The 15,339-nt window shown below is 40.9% G+C and overlaps 1 protein-coding gene and 1 long non-coding RNA gene across 3 annotated transcripts in view; both read right to left on the bottom strand.

Annotated features, from left to right (window-relative positions):
• Window positions 1-3,178, bottom strand: part of LOC118213033 — a 199,754-nt gene extending 196,576 nt beyond the window's left edge. Inside the window, exons 1-4 of the mRNA XM_035391633.1 lie at window positions 3,163-3,178; window positions 2,908-3,044; window positions 1,933-2,056; window positions 1,509-1,621 (exon numbers count right to left, since the gene is read on the bottom strand). Coding sequence (XP_035247524.1) covers window positions 1,509-1,621; window positions 1,933-2,056; window positions 2,908-3,044; window positions 3,163-3,178 — 390 coding nt within the window. The remainder of the gene's footprint in view (window positions 1-1,508; window positions 1,622-1,932; window positions 2,057-2,907; window positions 3,045-3,162) is intronic.
• Window positions 3,179-7,172: 3,994 nt separating this feature from the next.
• Window positions 7,173-11,255, bottom strand: LOC118213385. 2 transcript variants are annotated; one of them, XR_004762404.1, is made up of 5 exons: window positions 10,686-11,255; window positions 10,314-10,412; window positions 9,850-10,157; window positions 8,428-8,505; window positions 7,173-7,357 (listed from the first exon to the last, which is right to left on the bottom strand). It is a non-coding gene; the product is annotated as an uncharacterized LOC118213385 (long non-coding RNA). The 2 variants fall into 2 exon arrangements; XR_004762405.1 differs by having other exon boundaries at window positions 8,437-8,505.
• Between the last annotated feature and the right edge of the window lie 4,084 nt (window positions 11,256-15,339).

The following is a 15,339-nucleotide window of genomic DNA, read 5'->3' as shown; positions in this document are numbered from 1 at the left end:
GAAGCTTGCTTTGGATGCACTGTGTGGCAAGTAAGATATCTAAACAACTGCAACACAACAGATTGTGTCTGACAATTGTCAAAATGATTTTTTTCCCTCTTTTTTTTACCTAATGGGGGAGGGATAATTACTTCAAAAATGTGACATTAGGGTTTAGTTTCCCTTTAAAAGACTCAAATAGATGGATTTTATAGTGGTTTCAGTATTAGCCTCTTTTTGCTAATGGCTGTTGTGGAATCCTTCCCACTGCCTGGGCTGCTGGACCCACCTTGTTGATGACTACTCCACTCTCCACCACTCCTTCCGCTCCCACTATCACCAGGTCGACCTTCTCCATGATGTACCTGCAGAAAATCACAACACTTTCCCAGAAACTCTCCTGGGCTACCTTCGCATTTTAATGGCAACTACAGAGTGAAAGGATAGCAAATAAGAGGGATTTCAATTTCGATTTCAGTACCGATTCAAAATGTACAATCGTGAAAGAACTCTGTGGTACTGGTGAATAATCTTTGGTTCTCTGAAAAATATCATAAATGGGGTCTGCTGGGGGACTGGTGGAGGAGCCCCACAGTCTCAGATCGAGTGCGGACTGTGCCAGTGCGGACTGTAGCAGGTAGCTGCATGGGCAGATGCACAGTCAGCCAATTGCATCGTCCAGGGTTTGGGGGGGGGGGGGGGGGTTCGGTCAGTCAGGGTGTCTGCACTTCATAGCTCTCTGGCGGCCCCTGGTGGCCGATCGGCCAGTGACACATATGAACGGTCTTCCTCCACCTCCGCTTTGTGTGAGCTTAGCTGTGGTCTGCAGTGTAAAATGAAGCAGCTTGCGACACTTTCAGAGAACCGTGGATGTCTACGCTCTCCTGAATCGGCAGTGGTGATCGTACATGAACGTGCTTCCACAAAATGCCAAATTAGGGAGGAAATTGGATGTATTCAGTCCCACATTGGGCACAGATATATATATTTTTAATTAATATCATTAATATGCAGGATATTTGCTGGGATTGAAATGTGTATGTTTGACTGGGCTGATAACACACACGTGGCAAACTGTTTGACCATTGGAATGGATAAGGTATGTGCTGTTCTTGTTTGTCTAACCCTCAGCAGTTGTTTTCAGAGAGCCAGACACAGCCCAGATACAGCCCACATCTGAGGCCTTAAACAGTCGTGGTGAATTTAGAACAGGAGAAAGCGTTACCCCACGGCAGCATCTAAAACTACAGTGATAGGAACGTTGAGATTTTTCAATGCCTCAGCCATTTTTTTCCTGCAACAGTAAGAAAAAAAAATCACTAATGTTTTTATTAATATTTGCTTAGTAGATACCCTAAATGAGGGATTTAGATTACTTACAGACCATAAAGTTAGAACATGAACGGGCGTGTATGAGTGTGTGTGTGTGTGAGTGTGTGTGTGCATATGCATGTGTGTGTGCATGTGTACATGTGCGTGTGTGTGTGCGCGCATGTGTGTGTGTTTCCCCCGTTTAGAGCATTGCTTACCCTGCGGAGTCCGGCTGGGATTCTGTGACGTACACGGTGAAGCGCTTCTTCTCGGCCGCTGCCTTCTCCAGCACCCTCAGCACCACTCTGGAGGACGAGTGCGTCAGGATTTTCTGTGAGAGGGAACGAGGAGCGCGTATATGAGGCAGGAACAGGACAGGGGGGCCCCCAGAACTCTTTTTACTCTCCTCTGACAAACAGGCACTTCAGCTCAGTTTGAGTGTAACAATGTTTGCAATGTTCAACAGAAAAAATGACGTGTGTGTCAGATTCTCTGTTTTTTTTCGTATACTGTTCCATGCTAATTATGCACCTGAATGTCCCAAAATATTTAGAGATTTAGAAGGAGCCTCATCTGCTCTGCCTACTGAAATGTTGCGTCTGAAGAGTGTTGGGACAGGGCGCAGAACACGACAACCCTCACCGCTCCGTCTTTTATGAAGGTGTGGCACAGCTTGGCGACACAACTTTTTGTTCCTGGAGAGAGAGATTTTCTTCAGGAAAAGTTCCCCTCTTTCAACCATAACTTTCTTGCATCGTGACAGATCCTGAGGAAAAGAAACAGCCCGGTTAGTTGCTTTAGACTCCTGATATCATGCTGGTGGCTTGTTAGCCTGTAAGCAGGAGGATCTAAAGACAAACATGCGTCAGGCTATCATGACCATGTGTGCACTCGGTTGAATGTTCAGCTTTGCACTCTGGTATGATTTTTGCTGCTGAGAAACAGAATACATTTTTTACCCAGTTCTGGTATTAGGGGCTTCTAGCATTTGTCTTCACTCAAGGGAATTAATGCACCTAACAAAACATAATATACCATAACATAACATAACATAACATAATTACGAGAACAGGCCATTCAGCCCAACGATGCTTGCCATTTTCCTAACTAAATTAGGGCTCTGATTACCTACAGACTAGATGGTATCTAACACTGTATCAAGCCTAGTCTTGAAAATCCCCAGAGTTTCTGCCTCTACTACATAACCTGGCAGGCTATTCCACACATTGACTGCTCTCTGTGTGAAAAAATTCTTCCTAATGTCTGATGGAATCAGTCAGAGAGCATTTTAACCTCTGACCTTACTCTAGTCTAGAGGACTGAAACAGAACAATTTTCTCATTTTCCCTTTGATATTCATTTTCAAAGAGAAAATGAACTCAAATGAATTAGTTTCATTAACCGTAAAATGTAGTTTTTCATATGCACATTTTGATTGGTGAAAGATTACATTAAAATCATTCAGGGATCTGCAGGATTGTTTTCACATTTTGCTAGTGTGTTTCAAGTGCATATTCAGTGTGTGGGGGAGGGGGGGGGGGAGTGTGTGTGAGTGTGTGTGTGTGTGTGTGTGTGTGCGTGTGTGTGTGTGCGTGCGAGAGAGAGAGAGATACACACATCGTGCTCCAGGGACGTGAGGCTGATGAAACGCAGGAAAAGTTCTCCTCCTGAGGACACGGCCACATAGGAGTCCGCTCCCGTCAGCTGGTCGATGGCCTGCGTCAGGTTCTCCCTCAGACCCTGGATGGTTTCACCTGCACCAATCGCAGCACAGTGCCGTGCAGTCAGAACCAATCACAGGATAGGGCCGTGCAGTCCGAAACAATCACAACACAGGGCTGTACAGTCAGAACCGATCAGAACCAATCACACATCCTCTGTTAGTCATAAGCAATCACGTCCTCTGTTTTTTGGGGCTAATCACATGTCCTACGTTTGTTAGGACCAATCACGTCCTCGGTTCACTCATCACACATTCAAGTCCTCATATTTCCAACAGTCTCTCACTGGAGTCAAAAACAATTAAGAAAAATATTTAAATTGATATCTCCATGACTTATAAACAAAAATAGCATTTGTACACATTTGTTTAGTAAAATTAGAAGACAGTAGATAAAATAGTTGCTACTGTGTCTAGATTAAACTTGCCACCAGTTTACAAAACACTTATCGGTTTAGGCCCATGTTAGACGAACTACGTACCTCTACTACGCAGAGTGCGGATGGCTGCGACAGCAGAGGCCACATCCGGATCCTGCCTCATCTGAGCCCTAAAATACTCTACCAACTCTGAAAAAAATCAATCTGAATTTATCCCCAATCCAGTTAGACAAGGACCTATTCCATATATATTGTTATGCGAAAGCACACTGGTCAATTGATCTTCTAACGCCAAAACAAGCAATTTGCAGTGAACAAAATTGAACATTACATAATTTCCGTAAATTTGAATGAAAAGTTACTTCTTATTCACTAAATTTACCAGATTGAAATAAAAGGTAACATATCTTACAGATACTCAATAAAGAATGTTAGTAAACTAGCGACTTTTGCTAACCAGCCTATTCATAAAAACAAAACTGAATAAAACACAGACCACTAACAAAAGTACTGGTTTCAGTTATTGTTATAGATGGCTAATCTAATAGCACTGTAAAAAAAGAAAAAAGCAAACACGTTGAGTTGGAATCAGTACTGCGTTTGCATCAAAGTAAGATAACGTACCGTCTTCGTTCATTCGGTGAGGGTGCAGTCAGATGTCTTTCTTGCCAGAGCTGGACCAGGGGGACTAGCTAGCCAGCCAGATAACGGTCAGTATTAACGAACAGTGGATTTTCGTGATTAAAATGTTTCCCGAAACCGGAGAGAATCTATAAACATAAAAGGCTTATCTAACTAGCTCACAAGCGAGGATGATGAGCTGCCTCAGTAACTGATAACCAAGTTATCACTATGACAGCTTGACACCTTGCTTTTTCCAGTGCTTGCCTAGCTGGCTAACCAAAAAGCAAATGTTGTTCAGAAAACTAGCTATATGTGTATTTATGTATTTATTTGCAATCGAGATAGTCGGCCAGTTATTGTTACAAAAGAATTTAGTTCAATTGTAATCTGCACATTCGCTCATATCCCGTGCGTAATCACATTTTAATCAGCGGGTGGAGGGTTCTTATACAGCTACCTCCGTCTACCGTGCCGGAGGGTGAATTACAAGAGAGCTTAGATTTTTAAACCTTAACCTTCCTCCAGTGTTCGGGTCAAATATGACCGAATTACAACTTTCCTAAATCATAAATATTGTGTTTTTCATCTGATTGCCTCGAGACCTTATGTTTTCCTCCACACTCGGCATTTGAACATATAAAATTGCTGATCACCACTTCCATTGAATTTTGAGTGGCTTAGTCGACTTTGTCACACCTGTGGTGTTCCGGGTTTAAAATGACCACCATTGGAAATGAATGGGTAAGACTACTGTATATTATGTTCATCCAGAAGATGGAAAACATCCCCATACACACACCCACTCACCCACACATCCACAACTACAACCCACTCACCCCCCACCCATCTGCCCCCCACCCTTTCATCCATTCCCACCCGCCCTCCACTGTTAAACAAAATTTGGTGATGATTTATGGTTTATGTGTTAATATAAGAGCAGTTAAAACTGACCGGCCAAATTCGGCTGCAAACACTATAATAAGGGGGGGAGCAACGAACACTGGAGAAAGGTTAAAGTGATAGTTCCCTTCCTGCGGTTGTGGTCTAAAGCAGTTATTTTTCAAACTCAGTCCTCCGGACCCCCCGTGTATGTTGGTTTTCGTTCCAACCACATTCGTTCCACGCAATACCAGAATTTCAACCAGCAGTTAACTTACTCTCAATTAAATTAAATTACTCTCAATTACTCTCAAAGGATTATTTGTCCTCCTAGGCGACATTATGTCAGAAATGGCTATGGATGCCACAAAGAATAAAAGTCCCATATTGATATTGTACTGTATTACATTACATAAAGAGAGGTAAAGAAAGAAAGAACTGATCATATTAAAGACTGACGTGAATCAATAGACTCCTAATTGCTTTGTAAATGATAATGAGCGAAACCTGCGTCATGTTAACGAATGTACTAGTCTCAGAGCTGAACATAATGTCAAGGACACTATGCTTAACATCCACCACCCACTGACAACTTTCACCATATAAAACCACCACAAATACAGTCAAGCGACATTAATTAATAAAAACAAAATCATTTTTTGTAATGTTTTTTCATCCATCCATCCATCCATTAACTATACTCGCTTATCCTGGGCAGGGTTGCGAGGGGAGCTGGAGCCCATCCCAGCGTGCATTGGGCAAGAGGCAGGGTTACACCCTGGACAGGCCACCAATCCTTTGCAGGGCACACACACAATACAAATGCAAACAAGACAAGTAACATCAATTTATTTGCACAGCAATGTCATAATGTACAATTCAAGTGCAGTTTTCCTCTAATCTGTCTTTATGACAGTGTCTGTAAAACAGAAATTGCAGTACACAAAGTGGAAATGAATTCAACAAAAATGGCGACAGCGACAGTTTACTAACATCTGGATCTACAAGTTATTTTTTACATCATTGAATATAACTAGCTAGGTTCACTGGAATGCAACCAAGATGTTCTTGGGGAACAAAAGCATCCTGTGGAGGAAAACCTCCTCTTAGGTTCGATGGGTGAGTCGGCGATGTAAGAAGAAAGACTAGAAACTATGATTTCTTCTAATACTCTTTATTTTATTCTTCTTATCTTTTTATTTCACACAGGCCTATGGGAGGTCTCCAGTACCATAAAGACACACAGAGAGCTCTCCGAATTACATTTTACATCCTTTTTTATACATTCAGATCTCCCTCTACCATGATGTATCTTCCCTCTAAAACAACCAATCCCAGCCTAGGTCACACTTATGTTTCACCAGCTAGTTTAACAATAGCTATTTTTCAATTTCAATAAATGACAGATATTTCACCACACACACTTACAGAGGTATGTATATGCATGACTTGAAAAACAAGTATTTGTTCTCATGATTAACAATTGTTTAATCTTCCAGTTCCAATGTACATGCACTTTAAATGCATTCAATACATGCTGTAATCCAAATGAAATATTTAACTCATATACAAACACATCAACATGTTCTAACAGAATACGTGTATACTATTACTGTTGCTGTTATTCATTTGATTTTCATTTATTCATTTTAATAGAATATAATATATACAATAACTAGATATAGCAAAACAGTTCTTTCTAGGTCAGTGTCCTTTCTCTTCTCTTGCAACTCAAAGGTCTGCACACTGTTTCCCAACATAAGTTACTTACAAAATTCCAATAAGTAAATGTTTACAATTTTCCTCCTGCAACTGGGGTTCAAAGATTCTCTAGATCGTATGCATCAGTGTACAAAGAGGCCACAGTCTTTCCTTAGTTACAAAAAGTGCCCCCTTAAACCCACATTATGCCAGAAATACCTATATATGCCCGTAAAAATGAATGTGCCATATTCACATCCGAGGAATTTCAATTGGTCAGACCAACTTATGCTTTCATTTACTGTGCTGTAGGCAATATCTGAAGAAAAACACGTTTGGCAAAAATGGCAAGTTACTCACAATGAAAGGAATTTACTGACAGCAAATGGCAACAAGCCAAACCTTCATTGTGCTAAAATAAGTTTAAGCACACAGTTATGATAAAGCACACTTTCAACAACCTTAACTGATCAACTAAGAGATTGGCAATGACAAAAACCAGTATGCACAGTGGGTCCCCAGGACCAGGGTTGAGAAACACTGTGATAAATAAACCAGGAACAATTTTTCAGCATTGAGCAGTATTAGCACGGAAACGTAGGAGTGATGTTTTGAGACGAATGACGTCATAATTCTGTGTACCAATTAGCAAAGACAAATATTACAAAGTGCATTGTGGGTACACAGAATCAGGCCTTAAGACTGTGTCCTTTTGTAGATGAGAAAGGATCCTTTACACCTCACTGAGACCATCATCTGTTCCCTGTAAAACCACAGAGATAAAAATGAATATCATTACACAAGAACTCAGAGGCTGAAAATATGTGATGTGGTTAAAAAGGACGACAGTATGTGAGTGTGACATAATCTCATCCCAAATATGAATTAGAGTTCAGTCTGATGTGAGCCAATGCTATTGAGCTACAGTATACCGCACAGTAAGATGTTCAGTGGAACTGAACTCTAACAGGGCTCCACACAATAAAAAATATAGCTGATTTAACACTATCCATTAGTCTGTGTGTACATAATAGTTTTATTTGGGATGAAATGGAAATATTCCCTCACAGTAATTCTGCTCAATGTGTGTATGTGTAATATAGACTGCACTACAAAATAATTTATACCTTTGAATAAGATGAACAAAAATAATAATAATAAAACAAGTACTGAGATTTTTTCTTTTGATTCTCAAATGTGGAAAACATTCAAGTTTTAGTGTTTTAATTGAATCCATCAACACTGTTCTCAAATTTCTCATTTATTTCCTTAAAACATACGAGCTGAAAATATTCACACCTTTGTTTTCAGTACTTTGTGGTCTATGCCTTTGCAAGGATAACAGTACTGAGTCTTCTACGGTGTTTTTATGAGACTGGAGAATATGTTGGGGTGGATCTTTGACCACAGGATCAGTAAAGATCCTTCAGAACCTTCGTTCTACAAATGTGGACTGTCTCCTTCAATTTAAACCAAAATTTTTAAATTTGGTAAAAATCTAGAGACATTTTTCCAATTGACAACATTTTTCAGCCATTTAATTGCTTCTAGGTTGATTTGTGATTTTGTTTGGGGTCATTGTCTTGATCCAGTTGGGGCCCAGATTGAGCTTCTTGTTTTGTTCATCCCCGATAAACTCTGCCCCATACTAAAAATACTACATTACCCAAAATGACCTACACTGCTGTGTGGAACAATGAATTCCAGTCTGAGTACCATATTTCCCAGTATGCTTTGCAAATTAAACGTCTTCACTGTGTTTCTGCACTAGAAACTGTGCAATTTGCCATCCTGAGGATTGCAGGAATTCTCTCTTGTGATGGACTGACTCACAGAAAATACCTCCTGTGTGTGTGTTGTACTCTGCTCAGGTGGAGAGAGAGGTACTATCTCTTGAAGTTCCTGCGGCGTCTACAAAGAGAAATGATAATGAAATTTTACCTACACATAAATTTTAGGGAAGTCGGACAATCTGAATATTCAAAGAGATGCACTCAAGTACACTTTGATGGATTAAGGATTGACACTTAAGGATTATCTCTCTTGTTTTGTATTAATTAGAAACCATGAATTACTTAAAATACTGGCAGCGTAGTTAAAACCTGAAACTGTTGCACTTCTATCTCATTCCCACTGTATATTTTCCAACTGGTGATAGTGTATATTTGTGAGAACAATATCCCCCCATTAACAACGTGTATGTGCTGCTTCCCTAGTGAATTAAAACTGTAGTTCAGGTATTTGATCTGAATACTAAATACCTCTAAGCTGCTGGGAGTCTGAATCCCAGCTGTGGGACTTTCTGTACTCTCGTCCCATCTCTGTCAGTGACCCTCTTTGCTGCCCCCTGTCTTTAGCCCTCTCTGCTGCCCCCTGTCTGTAACCCTCTCTGCTGCCCCCTGTCTGTACCCCTCTCTGCCACCCCCTGTCTGTACCCCTCTCTGCTGTCCCCTGTCAGTGACCCTCTTTGCTGCCCCCTGTCTGTAGCCCTCTCTGCTGCCTCCTGTCTGTATCGCTCTCTGCTGCCCCGTCTGTATCGCTCTCTACTGCCCACTGCTGCCCCCTGTATGTATCGCTCTCTAGTGCCTCCTGTCTGTACCCCTCTCTGCTGCTCCCTGGCTGTAACACTCTCTGCTGCCCCCTGTCTGTACCCCTCTCTGCTGCCCCATTTGTATCCCTTTCTACTGCCCCCTGTCTGTAACCCTCTTTGCTGCTCCCTGTCTGTACCCCTCTCTGCTGCCCCCTGTCTGTACCCCTTTCTGCTGCCCCCTGTCTGTACCCCATTCTGCGGCCCCCTGTCTGTACCCCTCTCTGCTGCCCCCTGTCTGTATCCCTTTCTGCTGCCCCACTGTCTGCAACGTCTCTGCTGCCCCCTGTCTATAACCCTCTCTGCTGCCCCCTGTCTGTAAACCTCTCTGCTGCCCCCTGTCTGTACCCCTCTCTGCTGCCCCGTCTGTACCCCTTTCTGCTGCCCCACTGTCTGCAACCATCTCTGCTGCCCCCTGGTTTAATAAAGTGAAGAAAAAAAGGAGTGCAAACTGACTGCTCTCCTAAAACATAAATTGAATATATCCTGTCTGGCAGGGCCAGGTGGGTGGTTTGACAACTAAACCAGAAGAAACTTCATTGCTTCAAGCAACAATAGCTGATGGCCCTTGAAATCAGCACAATGACAGCCTCAACATTAGGAGATGGCATGGCCATTTTATGAAAGAAAAATGCTTTTTAACTGCCATAGCACTTCTCACAACACACCTGATTTTGCTGAGATGATGTTGAAGATTGGCCACAGATTTTGCAGCTCTGGACAATGCGCTTCAAGTATTTTTTAATTCTAAGGTAAAATGGAATGGTAGTGTTACCACAAACAGTGAAAGGAACTTACGGATTGAGACACAGTCCCGCTAATTTAGAAGGTTTTACATTATAACTTATTTTATACAACTAGGCTTAAATTGTATTAAGACTTAAAGCCTAGTTGGATTTATAACAGATAAACATACTCATAATTAGTCAAATGCATTTACTACAGGTAGTTTGTACTTACCCTGTATTCTGCATACCTGCATTTCAGAAAGTAACAAAGATGGTCAACATTCCTAAATATTCCATTTATACATGCATAATGTTCTTGTCAATTTGAAGGAATCTGAGTTATATGCGAGTATCAGCCATATTTGATATGTACCAAATACGTAATATTTCCAAAGGATACTTACAGTATGCATAGATCTGTAAAACTAGCCAACAGGCCAAAAAGAAAGACTCAAGGGGAAAGACGATCAACCGAAGATCTTCCACAGTTCGTTCCCCATTTTCTGAAATTAAACACGCGTTTACAAAAACCCTTACAGAGAATCCCACAGTTTGGTCTTGTGATTTCCAGAGTTAGCACATTAGTCACATTTATCAGACGTGGTCACGTTTAAAATTGGCATTTAACACCTATGAATGTGTGGGTGGTACAAAATACAATGTAAATTAGGCAGTAGGTATAAATTTTAGATAAGAATACTTGACTTCCCCCAGAAAAGGAAGTAATCACCTCAGATGTTTTCATTAAGATGTAAAATGGTGTTTACTGTACTCACCTGCTTTCAGAATGACTTCTGTTGCTAGAGCAGCTGAATTAAGGACACTTAGGACAGCAGAACCAAACACATATACTAGGATATGAAGAACAGCTGAAAAGCAATCAGGCCTGTTTTAGTAAGTATGTAAGACTAAGGCAAAAAAATCTCGCCATGCTTTTTGAACTATTTTCAATTTTACTTGCATGAAAATAGTTCAAAACACAAACTGATTTTTAATTTTTTTTCTGGTTCTACAGTTACTCCTGATACAGGAAAAAAAGTTTTTTTCTTAAGTCATATTTCTTAATTTCAGTCAAATCAGAAAAACAAAGGGAAGTCCGTTAAATGAAAAATTCAGACTGGCTGTGTGTTTCAACAAAATATTATTTAAAACCAGTTGAAAGTCTATTAAGCTGCATAATCAATGATTAAAATGCATTGATGTTATAATGATACTGTACCAGGGAAATTACTGCTGTGTTTAAATTGCTGTATTGCATTCAGGATGTAGAGGAATGCAATGAAAGACATCAATGCCAGGTAATCTGCAGTAACACAAATATCAGTTCATTAAAGTTATGAAAAAGATAATGAAATTATTTCAAAATTTGAATTTATTTTTAATTAAACAAAAAAGAGCTAATGAATTCAAGTGTTTTTTCCAGTACTGAAAATTTTGGCTGATAATGTCGTGTATTTTAACAGACTGCAGTCTGTGCAGTGGTTAATAATGTAATAATGGGGGTGAGATGTGTGGTACAGTCTGTAGGATGAATCCCCCTGTGTGGGTCCGATCCCCTGCCATGGCACCCTGTGAGCCTGTCACCCTCTTTGAATAATTAAAAATATTAAAAAAGGGCAGGCATTCCTTTTGTAAATAAATGTAATCATTGGGGTGTCGGGTGGCTCATCTCACTGTCCTAGTGCATGGATGGGTCCCATGGTCTGGTATCTGTTAAGTCACTGTTCTTGTACATGAATGGGCCCCGCGGTCTGGTATCTCTTGAGTCACCGTTCTACAGCCTGGATAGGCCCCACGGTTGGGTATCTGTTCTAGGGCATGGATGAGCCCCAGGATTGGGGACTGAATGCCAACTGTGCCGATGGCCCAACAAGGTGATGCGTAATTAGTAGGAGCATCAGCCAAATTTTAGGGAGGGTTCAGTCAGCTAGGATCCACAATGCTTTCTCGTGACCCCTACTGGTTAATCAGAAACCTGTGATCTGCTTGCTAAAGCTGCTGTTTTCCTCTGACTCTTGTCTGTGCAAAGCTTGGCTTGTGGGCCGCGGTGTGAAAAGAAGCAGCTGGTGAGATTCTGAGGAGAGCATGTGCTCATCTAAACTCTCGCAAGAATTGTGGAGATGTGATGTAGCATGGAAAATGTAATAATGTGTAATGATAAATAAATACAATGTGATTTTCCCCAGTACTTCTCCCAGTCCTATACATGTACAAATATATCCATTATACAAAAATGTTCAACCAGTCTTAAGCTTTGTCCAATACACTGGAGCAGACTAAGCTTAATCAATCAAGAACAGCAAAATAATTCAATGAATATTCACGTCAACAAATACCAAATTCCATACCTTTATCCTTTTCTGAAAAAATGCTCAGAAGCAGAAGGTAGGTTGTTCTTTTAAGAATGAAAAAAAGCACATCAAGGACCTTTTTACATAAATCTGAAAGAAAATGTGTTGGCATTAAGTCAGAAAAACCATGTTATATTTACTGGATTTATTATATTTTTCTGCCATAATTTTTTTCTGGCAATGAATGATGGTATAGAATTTTCATCAAATGATATTCAGAAGCTTTATTGTATGGGTTATTAGCCTGTAACATTATAAGAAACCTACACCAAAACAGGCTTGCCACGGTGTTTGGTTTAACTAGTGGCATATGGTGTGAGAGTCTACACCTGCACCCTCAATACTGGTATTTCTTAATTAAAAATTAAAAATAAAAATAAAGAAAAGTACAGCTGAAAAGGTTCAATGCAAATGAATAATAACATATTTTATTATATTCACATGATACTCTATACCATCAGTTCTAATAAGCGAGTAATAAAATGAGGTTCATTTGTATCACAAAATGCAAAATTTTTGCCAGTACATAACCAACATTATGTGGACACCACATCTAATAAGTTGATTTGGCTACTTCAGCCATACCCATTGCTAACAGGTGAATAACATCAAGCATACAACCATGCAATCTCCATAGACACACATTAGCAGTAGAATGGGTCGTACTTAAGTGCTCAGTAACATTCAGCGTGGCAATGTCATAGGATGCCACCTTTCCAACAAGTCAAATTTCTGCCTGGCCAGAGCTGCCCTGGTCAACTGTAAATGCTGTTATTGTGAAGTGAAAACATCTAGGAGCAACAACAGCTCAGCCGTGAAGTGGTCGGCCACACAAACTCACAGCACACTGCCGTAGAGTGCTGAAGTGCCTATTGAGTAAAAATCATCAGTCTTCGGTTGCAACACTCACTATGGAGAACTGCTTGTTGAGAGCTTCATGAAATGGGTTTCCATGGCTGAGCAGCTGCACACAAGCTTAAGATCACCATATGCAATGCCAAGTGTCAGCTGAAGCCGTGTAAAGCACACTGCCATTGGACTCCGGAGCAGTGGAAAGGCGTACTCTGGAGTGATGAATCACACTTCACTATCTGGCAGTCTGATGGACAAATCTGGTTCGGGGAATGCCAGAAGAATGCAACCTCCCTGAATGCATAGTGCCAACTGTAAAGTTTGGAGGAGGAATAATGGTCTGGTGCTGCTTTTCATGGTTTGGGCAAGGCCCCTTAGTTCCAGTGAAGGGAAATCTTAATGCTACACAATGCAATGCCATTCTAGAGAATTATGTGCTTCCAACTTTGTGGGAACAGTTTGGGTTAGGCCCTATCCTGTTTCAGCATGAAAATGCCCACATGCACAAAATGAGGTCTGTAAAGAAATGGTTTGCCAAGTTCGGTGTTGAAGAACTTGACAGGCCTGCAAAGAGCCCTGACCTCAACCCCATTAAACTCCTTAGGGATGAATTGGAACACTGACTGTGAGCCATTTTTCATTATCTACCAAATGAGTTTCAGTAGCCAGGTGTTCACACTTTCACCAATTAAGAGCCTCAGTTTCACCTCAGTCTTTAAATGGTAAATGGTAAATGGACTGCATTTATATAGCGCTTTTATCCAAAGCGCTTTACAATTGATGCCTCTCATTCACCAGAGCAATTAGGGGTTAAGTGTCTTGCTCAGGAACACTTCGACACGCCCAGGGCGGGGGATCGAACCGGCAACCCTCCGACTGCCAGACAACCGCTCTTACCTCCTGATTAGATTAGCTTAGTTAAAAAGATCATGCAATCATCTGCAATATAGCGCAAATGTGAATATGGGAAGAATATTTTATTCTTCATGGTAAGCATATCTATTTCAGACATAATGTGGCTTAACCCCTTAAGTAACTCTCCCTTTTTTAAACAAAAGCCTGAAAATGACCTACCCAAAATAAATTGGCTTCTATTGTTGAAACCTTTTGAATATATGCATAATTTTGGTATCCTCTGAAAAGTTCAGGATTACTTTAAATATTACTTAAACAAAGTAACCGAAGCTCAAACACAGTGGAAGTGGAAGGTTTTTCTCTTCTAAAAGATATTTTTGGGTGGATACAGATGCTTGTGGCTGTGGGCTAAGAAGCACAGTGAAGCCACAGCCACAATGCTGGACAAATTTTGGTTCAAATTTGGTGACAATACCACCGAAAATAAGCTTTTTGCATTGTTTTTTCTGAGCTATGTCTAGGCAGGTTTCCAAAAAGGCCATTTGTGGACTCCAATGGACACATGGTAACCAAATAATATTGTGGTGAATTTTTGCATGGCGTGTCACTCTGCTGGGCATGGCATGCAATTTTGATTAAGTGATTCTATGAAAAAGTGTCGATACCTGTGGATAATTGAAGTTTCTGTCTGGGACTCTTGGGAACTTTTCAATAGCAGAGCTGGGAAGTTGCAGTTGGGTGAGCAGTCATTGATGGGTTGGGGGTATTTCTGTGTCCTTTGGAGAGGAGTAGAAGCCCTAAGGGAATTGTGTGGGTGCTTTGAGTCGCTCAGGACCGTTTAGGGTTTGCCTGGCAATGAAGATAGATAGATAGCGAGCTACAGTAAGATAGCATAGGGTGGTTACTATAGAGGGCTTTCAGACATTTTCAGTGTTGCCCGCTAGTTACTGCGGTACCGTCTGGGCCAACTTTCTACCTTTACCCCCTCACTGGAACCCGATGGATGGGCTTTGTCGGTGAACTAGGAAGTGAGATATTTTAAATAGTTATGTAATGTGATTAGCCTAACGTTTTGTGCGTGTGTGTTGTTTTAAAAAAGCTTTTAAATAAGTTGCTGGCAGACAGGCGGTTTAGGGGGTTGTACTGAAAGGGGTGGGGTGGGTTCTTTTCTTCACGTATGTTGTATAATCAAAGAATGTAGCCTAGCTCTGTGTGTTGGGATTGAGATTGTGTGCAGTGGTGGCGTGCCTAGTGTGGTTATGGCCTTTGTTGGTGTACACACCCTTCTTGTCAGTGTTAGTTCTAAACCCAGAATGACTTGGTCATGACTGGTTTAAGGCTGGAATGAATTTAGTATGTAATAAAGACTTAT

Source organism: Anguilla anguilla, chromosome 14, assembly GCF_013347855.1.
Source record: "Anguilla anguilla isolate fAngAng1 chromosome 14, fAngAng1.pri, whole genome shotgun sequence".
NCBI classification, from domain to species: Eukaryota; Metazoa; Chordata; class Actinopteri; order Anguilliformes; family Anguillidae; genus Anguilla; species Anguilla anguilla.
This window is presented reverse-complemented; position numbering and strand designations above follow the sequence as displayed.